This window comes from Corylus avellana, chromosome ca1, assembly GCF_901000735.1.
Source record: "Corylus avellana chromosome ca1, CavTom2PMs-1.0".
In the NCBI taxonomy this organism is placed as follows: Eukaryota; Viridiplantae; Streptophyta; class Magnoliopsida; order Fagales; family Betulaceae; genus Corylus; species Corylus avellana.
The window spans coordinates 43,670,283-43,693,969 of record NC_081541.1 but is presented as its reverse complement, the minus strand read 5'-3'; the positions used below and the strand labels follow the sequence as shown (position 1 = coordinate 43,693,969).

Below are 23,687 nucleotides of genomic sequence, written 5' to 3'. Positions count from 1 at the left end.
ATCAAAAAAAGAAAAAGAAAATAAGAAACCTATCGTCAATTTTGTTGCGAATTTTAATTTTGACAATATTCATGATTGAAAATACTCATTCTGTAATTGAGGTAGAATCGTAAAGAGTAAATCAATAGAATTTTATCCATTCTTTTTTCTCTTCTTTCCAATAATTGGTTCTTTAACTAGCACTTGAGATAGTTACTATTACAACAAGTCAATGACTAAGTTGGGAGACATTTGATTTTCATTCTCAATTGTCTACACCACATACATCAATTCATATCCACATAAACCAGGTGAAAATATCAAAATTAAACTTGCAAGTATTATTGGTAAATGTTCAGACTCAAGTAGTTGGCAGTTTATTCTTTATCTGCATTATGACAACTCAAACCCTTGTACAATGAAAAAGTGGCCCTCATCTAAAAGGCATTTTTCTCATGGAAAAGTAGTGTGGGCAAAGGAATTCAATCAGTCTATTTTGAGAAAAGAAGAAGGCCACTCTAGGCAGACGTGAAGAACTAGGAAACCCAAGGTATCATCCAAAGTGGCACAGGGGGAACATGACAACATCAATGATCACAAGCTGTAGCCCACAATTGTGTTTGTGGCTTGCCCTTCTGTGCTACACGTGCTTAACATGCACAAATAGCAAAGCTTTCCAACTGAGATACTGCAACTATAAAAACGGTAGTCTTTGTGAGCTAATTTTCATGCCAATTTCTCTCAACACTACTTCAATGGTTATTACCACTCACTACACAAAAACCCCATCAAGGGATGGAGACCAAGCAGCAGCAGCAGAAGAAGAAAAGCTAAGCCAAGAATGCAAGGAACTTCTTCTTTCTCTTCCCAAAGAGAAAGGATGGAGAACCCTCCATCTCTACAAGTTTCAAGAATTTTGGTGCCAGCCAACCGAAATCCAAGCCATAATCTCCTCCCAAAGACACTTCCAAGCAAGTGACACTGATGTAGTATTGGCCACCGTACCAAAATCAGGCACCACATGGCTAAAAGCCTTGGCTTTTGCTGTTGTGAATCGCAGGCGTTTTGCTGTTGTGTCAAACAGCCATCCTTTGCTTTCATCCAACCCCCATGATCTTGTACCTTTCTTTGAGTACAAGCTTTATGCCAATGGCCAGATTCCTGATCTTTCAAACCTTCCACAGCCTAGACTTTTTGGCACCCATATTCCATTTGCTTCCTTACCTAATTCCATCAAGAAATCTGATTGCAGGGTTGTTTACATCTGCAGAAACCCATTTGACACTTTCATCTCCTCGTGGCACTACATCAACAAAATTAGGCCGGGATCTCAAGCACCAATGTTATTAGATGAAGCCTTTGAAATGTACTGCAAGGGGATTGTAGGGTTTGGACCCTTTTGGGAGCATATGTTGGGGTACTGGAAGGAGAGCATAGAGAGACCTCACAAGGTGTTGTTCTTCAAGTATGAGGACATGAAAGAGGACATCACTTTTCAGTTGAAAAAATTAGCAGAGTTTCTGGGGATCCCATTTTCCTTGGAGGAGGAGAGAAGTGGTGTGATTGAAAAGATTGCAAAGCTGTGCAGTTTTGAGAATCTGAAGGAGTTGGAGGTAAATAAATCTGGCAAGTCAATTAAGAACTTTGAAAACAAAGATTTGTTTAGGAAGGGTGAGGTGGGAGACTGGGTGAACTATCTGTCACCAACTATGGTGGAGCAATTAACCAAACTCTTGGAGGAGAAGTTAAGTGGTTCTGGTTTGTCATTCAAAGTGTTTTCTTAGGGCAAGCAATAAATGCTGCCAAATTGTGCCATTTGCATGGTTATGTGAGCGTATGGATAGAAAGGTGTAGACATCATTCCAATAAATGTTTCACTTCAAACAATGTAGTACTGATCTCAATGCTACTGTCAAGGAGCTGTCAAAAGTCAAATTACAACCCTACAAACTTAAGCATCGGGGGGTGGACCTGTCCAGCCTCATACTTTCTTTTCAGCCTTTTTTTTAGTGCTTGACGTGTGGTCACTATATCTGGTCACTATATCAACACGTGAACCTCTTTAACGTTGTACCTTCTTTCAGCATTTTTTTAGTGCTTGACGTGTCACTATATCAACAAACTGAAATTTTTCTTTAAATATAATAAAAAGCAGTACTCTACAAATAAAAGTAGTCTGCAAATAATAAGAGCGGTGATCGAGCAAGTAATATGAGCAGTTTACGAGAATTCTTCATGTTGATTTCTATCAAGTACTGTACATATTAGCCGTTCTTTAGTTCAAATTAGCTTTGTAACTTATCAGCAGAAATAGCATATATAGGAACTTTGTAACCAAATTGTTTTTATATATTCATGAATATACTCGACTGTTTTGGATTATCAATTATCAACCTTTTTTTAAGATCGAGAAACACGCCGATGAGAAAGCCCCCTTTTAGATCATTCCTAGAGACTCCCTATAAGGGAGTCTGTTTCCTATATATAGAGAATATGTTCAAAAAATCACAAAAAACGTCGCACAGGAGACTCCCTAAATGAGTCTCAATCATAAGGATCGCTACAGTGAAACCCAAAGTATAGGGTTCCACTATTGCAATCCTTATGATTAAAAAAAAAAAAAAAACCAAAACAAAACAAAACGTTTCTCTCTTCTCCACTCTCTCCTCTCTCCTCTTTCTTCTTACAATTATCTCTCCACTCTCCTCTCATATATATAATATAATTTTAAAAAACAAATATTTTAATGATATAGGGAATAATTAAGGTAAGTTATTGGGGTGTATTTTGATATAGGGAAGCAATAAGTAGTTTGAATTCTTAAATGTAAGAAAAATGATGAGGAAACTGCTGGGAATGCTAGCCTCAAGCTTGTTCCGCCCGAACCTTAATTTCGTGTTAAATGATTAAATTTACATCTTTTTATCATCTTAAGCTTTTAGGAGAAGTGATGATTTAACATAGTATCAGAGCCAAAGGTCCTGCGTTTAAATCTTCATTCCGTCAATTCTTCATTTTAATTTAAATATTCTACATATTGGGCTTCACCTAAGAGGAGTTTGAGCCACATGTGAGGAAGAGTGTTAAATTGTTGATTAAATGATTAAATTTATCTCTTCCTATCATCTTAAACTTTTGAAAGAAGTAGTGATTTAACGGTCTGCAATGAAGCCCTCTTTGTCTTATTGATGCTCATCAAGTATTAATGGACTCAACTACAGCAGCATTGAAATATCCTCTGCAAGAGGAGATTTCAGTCGTCCAAAAACTGAAATGCTTACATTAAAAAACAAGAAATTTAACATAACCATGCAATAATTAATTAGGTGAACTTTGGTAGCTCTTAAATCTGTTTAATTATATGGCTGTAAATTTAACTTAGATGTTACTATTTGTGAAGTTGACAAGACTATACCCATTCATCTCACCTTAATTTCTAGTCAAAATGAGGTGGTAGGTTCTTGCTTGATATTCCAATTTGATGGTGGGTTTCATGTCATGGACTATCCACTCCCTCCCCCCTTTCATGTCTTTGTCTTGTCTTGGTCGATTTTGAACACAACATCTATATACAGTCGCTAAAACAAGAAAAACACGTCACCTTAATCCATATGGTGGGGAATGATTTATCAGAAAATTAATTACATTAATTGAATAGATGAGTGGGAGCGATTCCAAATATGGAAACACGCTGGCAGATCGATCAGTGGCAAATGAGATAAACCGACAAGTTTAGGGTTTGCCGACGCACGTGTCATGCACATTGTATTCAGATCGAGACCAAAGTGATGCGATCAGTATCGTAAGCACCATGCAATGCCCACTTGCACCCTCGACAAGCTCCAATGCTATGTGATAATTTGTGGGATCAGTATCTACTAAAATGTTTAAGGAATTTCAATTTTTGAAATTCTAAATTCAAGTCGTTCATTTTTATTCAATGTCATTGTTCTGCCACGTGTCTTACTATTAATAAAATTATAGTTATTATCTTATTAGTAGTGGGACATGTGGCAGAACAATGATCATTAGATGAAAAATAGAGGGCTTTAGATCTGAAATTTCAGAAACTGAAATTTTCTTAAGAATTTCAGTGGATGTAGATCCGATTCTGTGACCCTTTCTGGTCAATAAGCTTTACTTTTCTTTACTACTTTAAATTAAAGTAAAATAAGCTAATGAAAACAACTGAGACAGGTTGTAGTACCTCTAATATATCTTATTAGTAGTGGAACACGTAGCAGAACAATGATCATTAGATGAAAAATAGATGGCCTAAATCTGAAATTTCAGAAATTGAAATTTTCTTAAGAATTTCAGTGGATCTAGATTCGATTCTGTAACCCTTTCTGGTCAATAAACTTTACTTTTCTTTACTACTTTAAATTAAAGTAAAATAAGCTAATGAAAACAACTGAGACAGGTTGTAGTACCTCTAATATATCTACCACATCAGCCAAAAACTTAACTCTCTCACCACTGCGTCCTACCACCCGTTTCCCTACTTAAGAGGTGGTTTAGTCATTCCCAACTCGTCTTTACAAGTGGTCAAACCACTGATCTTGAGGCTAATCTACTCTCTTAGGATGGTCAAACTACTTATATGGCCAAAAATTATTTTTTTTTATCACCTCAAAGACTAGTTGACAGTGGCCGAACTAATTCCTTTGGATAGATGAATCATTTTATCTGCCACCCCTCAAGCAACTATAGGAGTGGTCAACCACCCTCAATAGTCGTGTTGGTGGGAGACTAGCAGTGCAATAGTGAGGCTAGCAGTAGATAGAAATAAAATTTTAAGTTTTTGACGAACATGATAGAATCTAGACCATTTATTTAAATTGCGCGGTATAAATTAAATGTATTAATATTGCACCTAATCTCAATCCCTTGAAGACCGATAATAATAATAATAATAATAAAATAAAAAATAAAAAGCTGGCAACTTTTATTCGAATGATGTCTTCACCTTTCTATCCATACACTCACCTAACCATGCAAATGGCACAAGCTACCAACATTTATTGGTTGTCCTAAGAGAGTAGCTTGAATGACAAACCAGAACCACCTAACTTGTCCTCCAAGAGTTTGGTTAACTGCTCCACCATAGTTGGTGACAGATAGTTCACCCAGTCTCCCACCTCACCCTTCCTAAATAAATCTTTGTTTTCAAAGTTCTTAATTGACTTGCCAGATTTGTTTATCTCCAACTCCTTCAGATTCTCAAAGCTGCACAGCTTTGCAATCTTTTCAATCACACCACTTCTCTCCTCCTCCAAAGAAAATGGGATCCCCAGAAACTCTGCTAATTTTTTCAACTGAAAAGTGATGTCTTCTTTCAGGTCCTCATACTTGAAGAACAACACCTTGTGAGGTCTCTCTATGCTCTCCTTCCAGTACCCCAACATATGCTCCCAAAAGGGTCCAAACCCTATAATCCCCTTGCAGTACATTTCAAAGGCTTCATCTACTAACATTGGGGCTTGAGATCCCGGCCGAAGTTTCTTCATGTAATGCCAGGTGGAGATGAAAGTGTCAAATGGGTTTCTGCAGATGTAAACAACCCTGCAATCAGATTTCTTGATGGAATTAGGTAATGAAGCATATGGAATATGGGTGCCAAAAAGTCTAGGCTGTGGAAGTTTTGAAAGATCAGGAATCTGGCCATTGGCATAAAGCATGTACTCAAAGAAAGGTACAAGATCATGTGGGTTGGATGAAAGCAAAGGATGGCTGTTTGACACAACAGCAAAACGCCTGCGATTCACAACAGCAAAAGCCAAGGCTTTCAGCCATGTGGTGCCTGATTTTGGTATGGTGGCCAATACTACATCAGTGTCACTTGCTTGGAAGTGCCTTTGGAAGGCGATTATGGACTGGATTTCGGTTGGCTGGCACCAAAATTCTTGGAACTTGTAGAGATGAAGGGTTCTCCATCCTTTCTCTTTGGGAAGAGAAAGAAGAAGTTCCTTGCATTCTTGGCTTAGCTTTTCCTCTTCTGCTGCTGCTTCTTGATCTCCATCCCTTGATGGGTTTTTTGTGTAGTGAGTGGTAATAACCATTGTAGTAGTGTTGAGAGAAATTGGCATGAAAATTAGCTCACAAAGATTACTGTCTTTATAGCTGCACTCCCTCCCGTCCTTGTTATTGCAGGGGCATAATTGTCCTTAAATTTTTTTTACAAGTATACCCTACATTTACAAAGACTAAATTGGAGAGGATCCAATTGGAAAGATTTGCCATTTGTGCATGTTAAGCACGTGTTTATGATCACTGCTGTCATATTCCTTGTGGCCCTTTTAATGTTAACTTGGGTTTCCTAGTTCTTCACTTCTGCCTAGAGTGGGCGTTTCTTGTGCCAAAAACCAAAATAGACTAATTGAATTCTTTTGCCCCACACTACTTTCCGTAAAAATGCCTTCTAGTTTTAGATGAATGCTCCTTTCATTGTACGTAAAGGTTTTTTGAACTGTTTTGATGCAAATTTTTGCATTAAATATTGGGTAGAACTTACCCTTAAAAATCGACTTGCAAGAAAATAATGCTCGAGAGTTTATATATATATATATGATCAAGATTAAACTTAACCCATGTGGGATACCAGGATCGTAACATATGTACCACCACGCTCCGCAGCCGACATTCACGGCGGTCTACTCTATCGACACTAACCCGATAGTTGTCATTTCTCTTTTGGCAGTTCTACTAATCTATCAGTATTCAATGACTTAATACTATGCCCATACATACTACCAAAACATTATAATCTGGCCTACAAGTCACCTCCTCCATGACTCAACCACAAACCGCAACTCATTCGGTCATTTACTCGACGAATTGCGTCTGATCCCATACTCACGTGGTGGTTAGCTCTGATACCAAATATTACAAACTTTTGGTATCCAATGGTACAAATATTCACACTTAAAAATCGGCTTGCAAGGGAAGGGTATCCAATGTCTTATATACACATAGTCAAAATTAGACTTAACTCATATAAGACACTAGGATCTCTCTTACTTACATTAATTTACAGATCGAAAACTAAAGAAGTCATATATAACTTATTGCTCAAATAAATTTTGAATTATTTTATTATTTATTCAAACATGTAAATCCATGTGAGCTCTCTCTCACGTGATGCACAAAAATACTTAGGACAACCTTATCCGAAACATACAACCTCGGTACCTAGTTAGAGCATTCTTAGCAGCTTCACCAAAAAAAAAAAGAAAAAAAAAAAAAGAAAAAAAAAAGAAATGAAAAGTAAAAAGGGAGAGAGAAAAAATATATTTATTTAATGAATAGGTGAGTAAATAATAAATTTTAAATTTGGTGAGTACTGGTCGCCTTACTAAATTTTTTTGTTAAAGTGGTGAGGCTGAAAAGTGTACATTTAAACTATTTTAATTAAATTGAGGAACCAATTTAACAAAAAAAAACAAATTTGAAGAGGTTGGTATGAGTGCTGTTACATTGTAATATTAGTTGCCAGTAAAAGTCACTAGAAAAACATGTCACAATTTTTTTTTTTCATATTCAGGAAAACATGTGAGTTTGACGTTGTCACGTGATTTTCGGTATTAAAGTCTGTCGACATGCCGTCAAACAGACAACAAGCACACACCGTGTCATTGTGGCCGACAGAAAGAAGCCATCCAACACCTCAACAATGCCCACATTTTTTATGTTTTTATTTTTTATTTTATTTTTCTTTGAAGTGACTTAAAATATACCTGATTATTGATGTACGTGTCTTAAAAGGTACATTTATTTAATCGTTGCCGACATTGGATAATGGCAACTTCTTCCTTCTTTCTTTCTTTTCATTTTTATTTTTATTTTATTTTTTTTTATTGAATTTGCAATTATCGGGACTTTATTTAATAAATAAATTACAAACTTTTCCTCTTACATTCTTAAACGCATATTTTTTTATGTAACACTTAAAAACAAATAATTTTCAGTGCTGCACATCAAAAAATTTGTACTCAAAAGTGTAAAAGTAAGAGTGTACATTGTGTAGATGCCCGGTTAGTAGAGGATAACCGTAGAATACAAAATAACATTTATCTTTCTTTTTAAGGTGGCTTTTCTGTGACATTTTGGCTACAGAACTATGGATAAATTTCAACTTAGAAAACTAATTTATATCCTTAAAGAACACATGAATTCATATTGCCTGGTCACATCAATCTTATTAATAATAATGGTCTACAAACCAAAATTGCAAGTATTTTTGGTGATTAAAATTGAAGAGCACAGCTCACCTTCAATTGAATGTGGATGGGTCACGTGTCGTCTGCCAATGGGAGGATTAAGCAATGGGGGCAATCCCACCACCTTTATTGTGATCCCAATGGGGGCCGCCCATGAAAGATATGGGTGGATCGCAATAAAGGTAGTGGGGTTACACCCATTACTCCATTCTTCTATTGGCAGACGACGCGTGACGCATCCACACTCAATTGAAGGTGAGCTGTGCTCTTCAATTTTAATCACCAAAAATACTTGTAGGTTGAAATAAAAGAAAAAAAAAAAAAGATGGAAAAAATATTGACGTGAATCATTACTCTTAATCTACTCAATGTAATTGAATTATGCAAAAATACATCAATACATGTAAAAAAATTCTCTTTCTATAAGAACCATTAACCTATTCAATATATTAAATTATACAAAAATTCATCAATATAGGTAAAAGAGGCAGGTTTAAGTTACAATTGCTACTTAATAACTTTCCATAGGATCAATATTTTGCCAAAGTCACCATTAGATTATATTAATATACATGTCCATCATGCTTGCTAAATATTAAGAGAATGGGAGATTAGAAACTATCTAATCTGAAAAATGTTAAAGATAAAGTTTTTTTTAAAAAGAATTTTAAACAATCTTATAAATAAATAAGTTTTAGATTATAGTAAATCCCACCAGATTGACAGGAAATTTAGCATGCATAATAGCATGGATGGCATGTAATCCAACAAAGTAGTTGAATATAGGTACAATTATATACACTTGTGAGCGTTAGAGATTAAATCCCATATTAGAAAGCTATCACAAGAGGACATAGACAATTCATCCTAAAAGACAGCTCATGAGATAATAAAAGCTTTTGTTTAATGGAAAATGTAGTTGAGGTAACAACGAACTCACATGTGAAAGGAAAAAAAATTTAAATATAAAGAAAAGTATATATATACCCTCTTCAAATTACTATTTCATTGTCAATGTCTCATCCAAATTAAATCCCATATTAAAAAGCTATCACAAGAAGATATAGACAATTCATCCTAGAAGACAGCTAATGGGATAATAAAAGCTTATGTTTAAAGGAAAATGTAGTTGACATAACACAAACTCGCATATGAAGGAAATATTTTTTAAATATAAATAAAAGTATACATACTCTCTTCAAATTACTATTTCATTGTCAATGTCTCATCCAAATTATACTGTTGTGTCAATGTTCTTCTTAAACTACCAAAAAAATAGCAGTCTCACAATGACAAAAATACCCTTTATAATTTTTTTTTTATTTAAAAAAAAAAAAAAAAACTACTAAAAATTAAAACATTGGGAAACTATTACAAGGGTCAGTCAATACTTGATAAAATGACATCCTACCATTGGACAAATTAGAGAGGCCCCATCAATATTAATGAGACGACATGGACTATTACCTACAGGAGAATGGCCTTACGCAAATAACGACCAAATATTATTAAGTTTGTCAAGTATATCGAATTTACAGTACCAGATGTAAGACATGAAATGACTAGGGAAAATACAAGGTATAACAACGTTTGTCAAGGTATGTAACATGCAAATCAAGATCCATAATTACTATTTCTGCCGGCCCAGTGTTGGCCGTTTGTATCCGTACTTAGGATTGAGATCAGGTGCAATTAAGCTGCGCATCACATTGTAATGAACAGCTTCACGTGAGAGGGAACCCGGCCCTTGAAAGGAGAAGAAGAGATGAAAGAGATTATGCTCCACGGCTAATAGCATCAGAAACTGGAGCAATGTGTATGATTTAGTTAGCTTGTTAATGAGCTACTCATTGCATGTGCCCCGCCGGTAGCTTCTCCGAAAACTAGAGCTTCTACTATTACGGGATCCAGTCGGCCGGGGTCCTCCCTGCTGTTCTTGAGCGCAAGCAGGCCACTGGAGAAGTTGGAGCAAGCCTGGCTTCAACCTAAGTTGATGTCACTTATAAAGATCAAATATTTGGATGGTAATGCCAGCTTAAGCTTTAAAGCATCCTGGAAAAAGAAAAGATGCAAAGTTCCTTGGTACCCTCAAAGCACAAAAATATACAAGGCCAAAAAAAAAAAAGTTGCACACATGTCATGAACAACATCAATAAGTGAAAAATAAATAATAAATAAATAAAAAATAAAAAATAAGAGATAAAATTGATGGTAGTAAGGACGTTTTAAGTAAAGTAGTATCTATTCCAATTTGAAAGAAGATTTGGAAAGGATAAGAGTGACAGACTGGCATGAAACAGCAGTGTTGTCTGCCCTGGGCTTGCTTCGACCCATCTCATTATCAATTTTTTTCAACATTAAAGAGCTGTGAGAAACAGAGAAGTTGCATACAGTCCCTTCATCTAAACTAATGAAGGGTGTTTTTATAATCTTTAGTTCAGAAACCTATTTGGTCTCTACAAGCTTTTATTGTTTAGATATTTTTCTTCTTTTCCGTTGCACATGATATTTTGTTTTTCAAGGGTTACCAAATCCTGTCTTTAGGCCCATAACTGTCATTCAATCAGTACTTACCTCTACTTTTTTTTCTCATTGGGGACACAGCATAGGAAGAGAAGCATGGTATTTGTCTTTATATGTTCCAATGGTAACCAATACCTGGAACAAATGACAATTGCAACAATAAATAAATAATGTGGTTCACATTTAACTAAAAGTACAGACACCAAACAATACCAATCCGTTGATTACCTTTGCATATTTATCTTGTACGCGCAAATGCAAGAAGCAAATTTCATATTTCTTCACTCCATTCCATGGAAATTGGACCCTGTGGAATATTATTTGTTGGCAAAGGCGAGGAATGGTTTTTCTCTATCAAAGGAAAGAGCTCTCCTGAATGTAAGCTCTTAATGATCCAGCTTGCTGGCTGCAACAAAATATGATCAAAAGAAGGCTTAAAAGTTGAAAATTATATGAAGTAGAATACTTGACCGTCTTCTTATGCAAGCACGCCAGAAATATATCTTATGCTTTTCCTAGATGTTGCAAACTTTGGGGGGATAACATAATTTTGCCCATCTGCCCATCAGCCATTCAATTCAATTTCAAAGAGTAAAACAAGTACTCACCATTATGGGTATTTCCCGCTCCGAGGCACAATGTTTCAAGTGACGTGATACCCTACTCTTGTCATCAGCAACAAGAGCACCAACATAAATCTTTTTATTGTCGAAATTCTGAACTAACCACTGAAGAGTTTTAAAAACCTTCCCACCTCCATGCTGCAAAATCCAAAAATGGAAGAACACACTGACTTAGACTACAATCAACTTCTCAGAAGGAAGATATCACATTAAAAATCTATAAAAATGGATATCTACCATCATTTACCACATTAAACTTTAGTTGTAAGATACAAAGTAAATATGTTCATGAATATCTCAAAGATTTAAGATCAAATCAATTCAGATAAAGATCACACGCTGATAAAACTCCATTTTAGTTAATACTTAGCTCAAAGGATCTCAAGACAGGATATATCAGAGCAAGTTATGGATTTCTGGTGTTCTTTATAAACTATTCTGGGCAATCCAAAGATACCAAGGGAACTGTAATCCATTATTTAAAATGACACAGTTTGCAGGATTGCAATTCCCTTCAAAATGTATGATTGCATGAGATTTACCAAATCTTGCGTTTAAACAATTACTTGTGAATTTTTGTCCTTCAAGGAGCCAAAATTCAACCCAAGTAGAGATGGAAAAAGATTGGGTTCAACTTAGATTGAATATAGGATGCTTCATATAGGCCATAGGTAGATCAAATAGCCTAATTATGCATGGTTAAAATATATCAAAAAATTAATAAATCAATGGATATGGAATCACAAGATTTAAATCCATTGTATATTTAAAATCAGAGGATATTAAATTCCAGTGGCAGCAAGACAAGAAGTGCAAAGTCATGTAGTCAGTGAAGCCTTGGTTAACTGGATGTAGGAAGCGAGCACAAACTATGCCTTTATTTAATTTTATACACACATTATAGTTTGACTTGGTCAAGGTTACCACAACACTCTAAAACCTAGTGACCCAAAACATAGGTGGTCTGATACAAAATCAAGTGGTTTAGAAAATTCTTTACTCCATTATCTAGAGCAATGTGAAATATAACAAATCATGATAGAGTTATAACTTCAAGGTTTATGTAAAACAGATATATGTAGTGTTATGTTCTTAGAGGGTGATTTCAATATAAAATGCTTCCAAAAGAACAAAAGAAAAATTAGCAATTTAAAGATAGTCATTAGTCATCTTTTCATAGAAGCAAGGAAATTAATCCTGCATAAACTAACCAATTATGTCTGAAGCAATTTAAATAAGCTTATTCCATTATTTTGTGGCCTGGAAAATGGCATAGTAACAATTTTTTTTTTTTTTGTAAGTAATCAGCTTTTAAAGCATCCCTAAGTACACAAAAAGTAATAAAAGAAAACCCCTAACTAAAGTTCGCAAAAGAACAAAAAAATCACTATAACTAATCGTCAGAGGAGACACATAAGTAGCTGTCTATAGATACAAAGTTTTGAAGAATAGAAATATAATCTCCTCCAACGACATCTTCCACACTGTAACATTCATCTCAGTAACAATTCCATATGGTAAATAGAACGTACATTTCTATGGAGGAGCAGTGTCTGTGTCATGCTTGTGTTGGATACCTACACTCAACCACACTCCTTGGAGGCATGTCTAACACTTCAATAGGATGACCACAGTTTCAAAATATACATTTAATTGACACATGTTGGCATTGTTCTTTCGTTTAGCAACAAAACACTATGATAATGAAGAGGGAAAAACAACATTGATGGTTTATAAACAATGAAACACCTTCACATTTCTAACACAGATAAACTAGGATATGATATGGATATATGCGAGAGGTAAAAAAAAATGCATATGTGAATTGAGTATAAAAATTTTGCTACATAACATGATATAGATGGAGTAAAATATGGTTTCTATTATGTGTTACAGAGAGTAAAATAAGTGAGGTATATTCCCATGTTCACATTCTGTCAAGTCTACTCAGAAAAAAAAAAAAAAAATAGAAAACTTGTTAGAAATTATATGTTCAGAAAATGTTGGAAACTCTTCGCTTCTAGATCAAACATATCCAGTAATCAACATAGTTCTTAAACTCTTTAGGTCTAGCATCCAAACACACTAGCTACAAAACTACTGAGGTCTCTGAAGCACAAATTCATACTTGAGAATTTAAATAATGATCCTTGCAGAGCTTATCAGGTCGGTTAAAACCATTCCACTCAATTGCTAGCCCTTATTACAAAAATTAACAGTACAGTTTTGCAATCATGCTGGAGCTACAGGACAAAGGAAAGATGACTAGAAAGAGGCCAATTAGTCATATATAGTAAAGTAAGATGGAGTCTTCAACTTTGTGATACCAATTAACGTGAACTGATCCTTACCTTGATTATTTTTGCATATTTGGTGCAGAAACTATGCTTTCCATGAAGCATGATCCCTACTTTCTCAAAGATATATTTATTGTTATTAAAACGAACTAGCTTTCCAATTCTGATGTGCATTGCATCATCTTGCCTTGATAGAATCCTGTATCTAACAGAAAGATAATTTGGAATTATAAAACAGGAAATTGGTTTAACAAATTTTTATCAGATAAATTTAAAATCATAATAGTTCAATAATAAGCTAGTCAACTTCCAAGATTAAAGTTCAAGCTTTGATTATGCTGGCAGTCATTAAGACATTAAACGTTATACCCAACACAAAGCAGGAGTACAGGACCAAATAATTCCAAAGCGAAGATGCAAGTCGGACATGGAGCACAACTTACTTCGCAGGTGGTATGATGGAACCTGCTGCAATTGAATCAGTAAGCCAATCAACTTTCAGTATTAAAGCATTCACTGCACACCCATACAAGAACTTGGTAGTTTCTAACTGAGACAGAAAAAAGAAAGCTATCAAAAAGTGCAACACCAAATTCCCAACAATTATGAAACCTTGCAACATGAGTAGAGAGAGAGGGAGAGCCTTGGTCATAAGATATCACAAAAGCAGTCTCTAAGATACAAGACACCCATATCGAAGAGATACTAAATGTCATATACTTTTCACCCACCTATTACATCATAAGAAATAACTAAGTTAAACTTCATAAGCATTGAGCAAAATTGAAAATGCCATAGAAAAATTTGTTAGAAAACATCAAACTTTTAGCAATGACATGACAAACTACATGAGTTGCAGTAAAATTTTCAATATTTATATATTTGAAACTGATGCATCAGTCTGGGTTGTGCACCTCCACTCACAATAAACAAAATTAACTAAGAAAGAGGAACAAAATAACTTATTGCTTCCAAGGATCAAAGGAAAAAAAAAGGTTCACACCAAGTCAATCTAGTGCAGAGAGGACCAGTTTTAGGAGCACCAACTCAAATATATAATGAAGCTCGAAGGGGGAGGGGGAACAGAATTAATAAATAAAAAAGAAAAGGTCTTGATCTTCAAAAACAAACCTTTTTTAGACAAAGAATAACAGGAAAGTGCTGGCAAATAGATCTTGAGCTTCTCTTTTCCCTTGACTTTGGAGGGGAAGGGATATCCCAGAGAACCATGCCGCCATATTTACATATTAGTCCTTCAATTTCCTTTCCCTTCACACTAGAAAATCCTGTAACAAGGAATTCTATACCTTGAAAAATCAATCTCTTCCTAACCTTAACGCAATAATTTGTGAGACAGCTTTTCATGCCATAAGCTATGGAACATGGCTTGGACAATTTTTGCCTTTTACTAGCTCTAACAGTTGAACCTACATACATTTGAACAACAAACCAAACAGATTAGGTGATAAGACACATTAAATTTCCACATAAAGAACAAAAGAATGAGGTTTGAGAAAAATGGAGATTTAAAATTGAAAGATGTATTAGACAATCAGTGTTCAAGTGTTACAGTTTTGGTGTAAAGATTGTCGCTTTTGAACATTCTTGGTCCACTGGGGCAGGTCCTCTGCTTCAGAGAAACGAACTTGCTTTTTTACAGAAGCATGCTTGTCATGGGAATTAAAGCATTCAGATTGTACATTTTGACGACTTTTGCATTGTTGATGCTTAACAATGGATCCTGGTAGTGTAACATGCTTGGGACATGATCTTTGGTTTAGAGCAAGAGGTGAAGTCCTCTGCTCCAATGGCTGAACCAAGAACTCACCCCCTTCTCCTGCAATTTCATCATAGTTTCTCTTCTGATTTGTCACTTCTGCAACTGAACTCCTGTTACTAGTAGTTTTATGATTATCCTCATTATTTGTACCAGCTGCATTCTTGGAAACAGTCCTTAAACATAGGAACTTAGTAGAACCCCATGACTGGTTAAAGTAATGGCAACCCTCTTCCAAAAGGGGGACGTGTTTAGGCAAAAGCATGCTATAAGTCTTAAGCGAGGTCAACTGCCTTCTAGCTGTTACCCCAGAACTTTCCACATGAACTGTGTACATAGCTTGCTCATCCCCAAGTTCAAGTTCAATATTTTGATCTAGTGTCCTTTGCAAATTCTCTACCCCAAGTTCTCGTGTGGATCTAAAGCATTTTTCCCCATCATTCTGATCCTGAGCTAGTGTTGAACCGGCATTTTCGGTAGAAATACTGCAAGGAACAACAGAACAAAGAGGATCGACATAAGAGAGGTTTGAAGACGTAACCACATCTTGAGAAAGCAATATCCCCTCACGAGCTTTGTTGTGTAGACCTTCAAAGGGTATGCTTGACTGTGAACCCAACTTAGACTGGGATTTATGTTTCTGCACAAAAGAGTTCTCGTCTGGGGCAATATCTGCTGATTCCGAGAGAAAGCTTGTCTCAAGAAAACACTTGGGGAAATTCTTACCATTATTCTGCTTCAAGACTGCAGAGATATCTACTTCCTACCAAGTGGGAGATGGAAAGAGGGAAAAACACCGAGGACAAGAAAACAAAGCTATCAGATTGATGAATTCAAGTCATTTACTTGTCTTTACAGTAATATGGATCAATAAATACTGATTCAAACAAGCTGCACAGAAAAATCAGCAATATCTGAGGTTTTAAATGCAGCTCTTTATGACTCATGTGGTGCATCCAGAGAAAAAAGACGAGACCGAGATTTTAGCCACTAAGTTGAAGAAGCTGCTTTCAGGATTTCCCCTATGACTAGATAACAGGATCAATTAGAAGTTCTTTTCATTTGTTCTAGGAACTTCTGACTCATTAGTATTTAGGAGCTAGTTTTTTTTTTTTTTTTTTTTTTTCAGGAGTTTCTCTTCTGTATTTCCTATAGAATATGTTGCAACTTTTTCTTTTTCTTTTTTTTTTCTTTTTTCGGGTTTGAAATAAAATGTATTACATATCAAAGCAATATATATATATTAGATTGGTTTGAGGTTGATGAAGTTATATCCATCATAGCAGTTCCAACTGCTTGGACACCCTAACCATCTATTTCAAAGCAATGCACCATGATAGGAAACCCTAGACATAGTACGAGCTAAGTTTCATCTTTTCTACATTCAACTGATAAAGGGAATGATGCGGGACAACAAGTCACACAAAATCATACAGCAAAATTAGGGCAAAGTGAGGAGAAAGAAGCTAAGAGAGGTAAGAGAAAGAAGCTAGAAAGAGAGAATTTAGGAAAGAGACGAGGAAAGAGAGAGAAGGAGGAAAGAATCTATGGGGAAGGGAGAGAAAGGGGGGAATGGGGAAGAGAAGGAGAGAGAGAATCAATTTCTCATAATTTTATTCTATTCAAGGTCTGGCTGCATTGGAATACAAAAGACACTTAAATAGATTGAGGACTTAACCCAAGGGCAACACCCATTTATTGACTTATCCAAAATGATCTAGGACAACACCCATTTTTTGAATTGCTTAAAATCATCTAGGACAATCACCTATTTATTGAATTACCAAAAACACCATTGACTCTTAAAAATTAAATACAACAAGCAACTAAATACTAATAACTCAATTAACTAATAGGACCTAAATAAAACTAGATGGACCCGATTAGCTCTTGTATCATCTCTTGCAATAGGGAAAGATAGCTCAAATCCCCAAACTATTTGGGATTGGAGAACAATATTTGCATATGTCCCCTTTGTTTTTCTTTTTGGGAGGGGCCAAGCTAAGTAAGCATGGGGGAGGAGGGCAGTATGTGAAAATATCCTTACCTGTGCTATAGATAAACCATCTGAATTTTCCTGGACCGACTGATGCAACATGGAATCTGCGTATCTGGCCAGTTTTGAGTTATTTGAAACCAGAACAGGATCACAAGAAAGTTTCTTCTGACTCTCACGATCAAGAGATTCTAAAGGAAAGTCTTTTATTAACCCCATATCCATGTCCACGTTTTCTTCTAAATGTTTTTGTGCAGGACTATCATCAAAATTTGCTTGTTGAGCCCTGACATCTAAGCAATTCATTATATTATCACATCCATAATGATCATCAGATAGAGGAGTTTCTTTAATATGAGATATAGCTGAATCACAAGCACACTGATGATCAGGGACACTGTAAGATAACCCAACATCTTCATATGCATCTGCCATAGCAACATCATCAAAGTCAGAAAGAGAATCACAGTTGTCAGTATGCTCTGTTGGGCAATGGAAGGCATCTTCCAAAATATCCAACCGTGCTTTCTTCACCTGAAGGGCAACTTCAAGTACTGATTCTGTTGGCAATGTTTCCGAAGTTGATCCACTCTTCACTAATTCATGTATAACCAATGCTTCAGATGCTGTGATAGATAGTTCAACTGCTTCATTGACATCAGCACCTTTGAGGAACCTGAAACTGAATTTCTCTCCATAATGCCTCTCAGAGTCCTTGTCATTGTGGGGAGATGTTGGACAAACATTCTCCACAGTTCTTTGAATGGAACTTGCAGGCAACAAATTTTGCCCACCAGCACTACAATGCATTATGGAACGAGTCTTCTCCCCAGAACCAACAGAGTGTTTAACTAGTTGCGTTGACAGAACTTTATTAGATTGAAGCAGCTTTTTTGATGTATCCAACTGTTGAGTTGGGCTATACTGTGAGTCGCCATATGAGGAAAGATGTAGATGGAAATGAAGCACCTATTGATGGAAGATATATAGATTAATCCAAGTTCTGACTAAATAACCCAAACAAGAAAATGAATATTTTCTAAGAGTTTTACTGAAAGGAGATGTAAACACATCACGAATATATATGGATTAACACTTCCTTTTGCAGGTCAAAATTCGGGGGCAGGACCAAACTTGCAAATTCATTAAGAAAAATAGTCAGTAAAATTAATATTGCTTTTCGGCCAGTATGGTTAAGAACTTACATTTCCAGGAGACGGAGATGAACTAATTGGTGAATTGTCTTCCCCAGATAAGAATAAATGACAGTTGTTAACTCTGCCTTCTTCCCTTGATAAAAGATTTGCATATTTATTTTCATCGGTATTTCCTTGAAATGATGCCAAATCCTATCCATTCCAACGAAGAAGATAAATCAGTGAACATTTTAAAGAATTGTTCAAGTGTTCTTAGCGCTGATGGTCAAGCATAGCACAAGTTTTTTTCTTTTTTCTTTTTTCTTTTTTTCAACTGTTATTTGACCTTTATCAAAATCTACACTATCACAAGTTGAGAAAAATTCATTACAACATACTAAGAAATTGAAGACTAATAATCGCCAATATGTACGCCAGAAAGAAGTAACTACATTCCAATTTCAGCTTCTTATGGAGTCTAAATTTTATTCATAGCAAGACTATGTTTCTACTTCTAAGTTAACCATTATGGTTAAGAAAGATCTCATGTGATGATTGCAACCTAATAACCTAAGGATGAACAAAGGACTCAGAGCTCAATGATGATATTCTAGAATGAAAAGAGTGGGTTATGCTTAACAAAGAAAGTCCTAATCGATTAGGAATTTCCTATTATAAGACGATTGAAGAGATTTTGGATCATCAGTTTATCATGGATTAATCTGTTATTGTTGACCTATCAATTTATTGAAGTATCTTTTATCCCCATTCTTCCATGTGCAAGCTGAATTCACTGAACACAGAATATTGAATAAAAATTATCAGTAAAATGAAAAGGAACTTTGACAGTATGGAACAGAAGCTAGCACCATATTTTTTAGTTAAGATAACATCATCTTTTCAATTTCATCTAGTGAGGTAGAAGAAGAAGAAAATAGTAATGATGAAGATGATGATGAGAGAAAGTACATTGCAAGTTGAATGCACGATACCACATTATTCATCATAGGCACTCCGTAGTAATTTCATTAGATTCTAAGAAAGTTCTCATATAGCCTCACAAATTATAGCTGGCCATAATTGATGATTAAATCATAATTCATCAGGTCCTCTTAACTACCTCAACACCTTTCTTTATGCATCCAAGAAAATTGGATCACATTCTATCGATCAATTGATATCAATTACACAAACATGTGACCAGGAAGCAAAAGATTCCAGTAACCATACAAAATCTGCCAAAACATGAACAACAGCTTCAAGTGGTTATTAAACCAGGATACAAGATAAAATGTGGTTCATTAATCACTTATTTGAAGACCAACTTCAGTGTGAATTTTCCTGACAAGACCATACTTCGTCTCCTTGGTCTTCTTCTCCAGCATGTGTTATATGTGGTACTTTGTGGACTGGTTCCAAAAGAAAACAAAATATTGGGGTGAAGAACCTCCTGACATCAAGAGAACTTTTTGCTCTAGTTTTTTCTTTTATGGGGCACAGTTCTAGATTTTTGTTGTTAAGCTTTGCAAAAGTTTCATTTCTCAGATTCTATATGTTAGTCTCAGCTTTCCAATGTTAACATTAGTTCGTCTTAAATTTTTTGAATAAAATAACTTTATTGGATATAGGAGTGAGCTCAAATACACAGGGAGTGTATTAAAGCTACTCCTAAAGAATTACAAACTCAATTGAGAAGATCTAAAAGGAGGTGTAATGTACACTGCCAAAAGCAGTCATCCAATTATACAAAGATTTCAAAAATAAATACTTGATTGCAAGCCAAGGACACTCAACAACTACAAAAGTCCTATATTCCTCTCCATTCAAATTGTCTATATTATACTCAAGGGAACAACATTTCAAATCTTTATACTCTTATGAAGCTAAAAGGTAAATGAAAAACAAAGAATTGAAAAGCAACCCTTCCAAACCTTAAATGCTAGCTCAGGAGTTTGAGGTTTCTTTATGTGCTCATCGAATTGTTCTGCTTGATGTTGCTGAAGCCAACCAGGAAGCCAAGCTAAATCCTGAAATTAGTAAATTTTCAAACAACACCATTGATTGACAGTTATAGCTTGCTAGCAAAACTTTTAAAAGCAAACACTTAGAAAACAGAATGATAAACTAATTGCTTTCTTTTTTTTCTTCATGATGAGCAACCCTAACAAGGCAGGGCCACTTCGTGTATCCACCCTTGTCGGATAAACCTCAAACCCATGTAAAATGCCCTCTCCACACGGATCAAGTAATATTCCGACTTTGCTAGCGGGTTGGCCTCAAGGAATTGTTTGCACTCAAGGGGATTCAAACTTTAGAGTTAATGGGATTGTCACCAAGACCAATGATCTTACTACTTGAGCCAACCCCTTGGAGTTTTTCTTCTCAAATTCCCACACAAGTAATTAAAATATTTTTTACCTCCATTTTCTTTTTCTTAATTTTGAAGTTAGGGTTGCAGGTGTGTATATATATATATATATATATATTAGGGTTGCAGGTGTGTGTATATATATATATATATATATAATGTCAACAGATGCAAATTCGTCAAGTATGGAAAATGACACATGATATGTTTGGAAAATGTGACCATGAAAGCCAAAAGGGAAACGTGATAGGCGAACTCAGATTGGAGGTGGCTATAAACCCCAGTCATTGAACAATGTCAAATTTCATAGGGAATGTTAGGAAACATGTAAATACCACGATTTCGCTTCACAATTTTACAAATTTGTTTTTTTAGAAGTAATGCATTTCATTAAATGAGCGGAGGGGCACAATCTTAGAAATATACAAGCAAAAACCCCTTTAATGAAGAAAAGAAGAACAAAAATCCACAAATTCAAAAAAGTTAGAAAATTGTGAGATATTATACTCCCCTGTCCATTTAGGAAGTGATTTGACCAAGATATTCTTTAGTTCTTCCATTGAAATCTCTTGATCTTTGAAACACTTTGCATTTCGCTCTCTCCATATGCACCACATTAAGCACAAAGGGGACATCCTTCAAGCGTCTAAAGCAAAACGATTTCCCAACTGACCTCTCCAACAACTCGACAAATCTATCACTCTTCTTAACCCATTCTACTCCAAAAAGGCAAAAGATCAAAGTCCATAATTCTCTTGCCACTTGACAATGGAGAAGAAGATGATCTATGGATTCCCTGCTTCTTTTACACATACAGAACCAGCCCACCACTATGACTTTCCTCTTCGTCAGGTTATCCAAAGACAAAATCTTCCCAGGAGTTGCTGTCCACACAAAAAAACTCACTCTCGATGAAACCTTGACTCTCCAAATACTCGTCCAAAGAATTGATGAAGTAGCTAGCATGGATAACACTTGATAAAACAACCTTACTAAAAAACTTTCACCACTTGGATGGCATCCACCAAATACTATCCCTACCACCTTGTCTCACTCTGAAAGTGTACAATACATTAAAACGCAATCACAAAGTCTACCTCCCAATCCTGCACATGTTTGCTAACAGATAAATTCCACTGAATATTTCCATTAGAAAACTGCAAATGATCCGCCACCCACGTCTCCTTATAGCAAACAATACTAAACAATTCCAGAAAGGATTCCTTCAGTAGATAATTCCCACACCATAAATCATGCCAAAAACTTTTCTTGGTTCTATCCCCCACTTCATATCTAAAAAATATCTCGAAAAAAACTCCCCACCCCCTCCTTATATGTTTCCACACTCCCACTCCAAAAGGTCCTATCACCTCCTAAGAACACCAACCTCCACTCATGCTATCATATTTTGCTTCCACCACCATCAAATGTAAAACCAAATACCTTGAATTCCACAAAATCAGCTTCCTTTCTGGTTCTGAGAGAACAATAATTTTTTTGGACAGCTAGACCATATACTCGAGCTAGGCGTTATGTCCAGAATAACAAAACCATTCGCAATTTATAACTTTACTTGCAATTAAACCAAACCCAGTTTAGTTTGGTTGCTGAGAAACACGAAGGAGAAGGGAAAAAGAAAATAATAATAATAATAATAATAATAATAATAATAATCCATTCACTTTACATTTCAAACTACCATTCACTTTACATTTCAAACTACTTTTCTCGACTTTAAAAAATTAAAAAAATAATAATAATAATAAAATTTAAAAAAAAAAAAAAAAAAATCTACTTTTCTCGGCAACCAACCAGATGGTAATGTTGATGTTATTAGCATCGGAATCGGAGGAGGGGGAGAGGAAGTCGATTACCTCGGAGAACTGAGGAGGACGAAACCCTAGGCTGCACCCCATTGGATCGGATGGAAAAAGGAGGCAGCGTCTGCGCTAAACAGGGCCTTAATCAATTGGTGGCTCTGGTGGTGAGAGGAGATTTTGGCGCCAAAAAAATAAAAATAAATAAACAACCCCACAATAAGTCAATAACTAAATAATATTGAAAACTTTACTTAACGCTACTTTTGTAATTATTTTTCTGAACTTCAAAAACTCTAATTTTAATGTATCCAATCCAACCTTAAAAAGTTGCAATATTACCAAAATTATCCTAATCAAGGACACCAATATACCAAAATTATCCTTGTTTAAAAATTATATATTATATATAAATGATGTCAAGCTGACCATGGCCAAGCCATAGGCTCCATTTTTTTAAAAAAAATTTTTTATTATAGGAGTATAAGGAACATTCAACCTATACTCCTTCTGATTCAACCTTAAACGCTAACAATAGGGATCACATTGTAAACTTTAAAAAGTTGAATATACTAAATTGAGAGTTCTTAAAGTTTAGAAAATTATTGTAAAAGCGCTTTTAAGTTTCTTATAATTACTGTGAGTGATATAAGAGTCTAAAACAAAAATAAAATTTATAGGATAATATAAAGGATAAAATTAGAACGATGCAAACATATATTGGAAAAAAAAAAAAAATCAAATTTAACCCTTCGATATTTCCAATTTAGTTCTTAGGTTTTTAATTTCAATAATTATGTCCTTATGTTTTCCTCTTATTTCAAATATATCATTTTGTCAACTTATTGTTTAATTAATAGTATATTACTTCAAATCAATCAATTAAGTCATTAGGCTTTCATTTGACATGTCATGCTCCCAACTATAGAGGCTAGTGATATGCAGCATACTG

The 23,687-nt window shown here is 35.3% G+C and overlaps 3 protein-coding genes across 7 annotated transcripts; 1 reads left to right on the top strand and 2 right to left on the bottom strand.

Moving 5' to 3' along the window:
• The first annotated feature begins 208 nt into the window (after positions 1-208).
• Positions 209-1,870, top strand: LOC132163267 (cytosolic sulfotransferase 15-like). Its single transcript, XM_059573489.1, has one exon. It carries the CDS (start codon positions 558-560, stop codon positions 1,761-1,763), a length of 1,206 nt encoding a protein of 401 aa, XP_059429472.1. The 5' UTR covers positions 209-557; the 3' UTR covers positions 1,764-1,870.
• Positions 1,871-4,847: 2,977 nt separating this feature from the next.
• On the bottom strand, positions 4,848-6,286 carry LOC132166490 (cytosolic sulfotransferase 15-like). Its single transcript, XM_059577314.1, has one exon. It carries the CDS (start codon positions 6,066-6,068, stop codon positions 5,013-5,015), a length of 1,056 nt encoding a protein of 351 aa, XP_059433297.1. The 5' UTR covers positions 6,069-6,286; the 3' UTR covers positions 4,848-5,012.
• A 3,396-nt stretch (positions 6,287-9,682) lies between these two features.
• On the bottom strand, positions 9,683-22,924 carry LOC132189899 (uncharacterized). 5 transcript variants are annotated; one of them, XM_059604736.1, is made up of 12 exons: positions 22,793-22,924; positions 20,482-20,577; positions 18,620-18,763; positions 17,466-18,383; positions 15,212-16,181; positions 14,773-15,068; positions 14,085-14,191; positions 13,696-13,846; positions 11,330-11,482; positions 10,950-11,127; positions 10,773-10,856; positions 9,683-10,250 (listed from the first exon to the last, which is right to left on the bottom strand). In XM_059604736.1, exons 1-10 carry the CDS (start codon positions 22,832-22,834, stop codon positions 10,993-10,995), a joined length of 3,012 nt encoding a protein of 1,003 aa, XP_059460719.1. In that variant the 5' UTR covers positions 22,835-22,924; the 3' UTR covers positions 9,683-10,250; positions 10,773-10,856; positions 10,950-10,992. The 5 variants fall into 5 exon arrangements, with proteins under 5 accessions (XP_059460719.1, XP_059460742.1, XP_059460751.1 ...); XM_059604750.1 differs by lacking the exons at positions 9,683-10,250; positions 10,773-10,856; positions 10,950-11,127; positions 11,330-11,482 and having other exon boundaries at positions 13,755-13,846; positions 14,085-14,187; XM_059604743.1 differs by lacking the exons at positions 9,683-10,250; positions 10,773-10,856; positions 10,950-11,127; positions 11,330-11,482 and having other exon boundaries at positions 13,759-13,846; positions 14,011-14,191.
• Between the last annotated feature and the right edge of the window lie 763 nt (positions 22,925-23,687).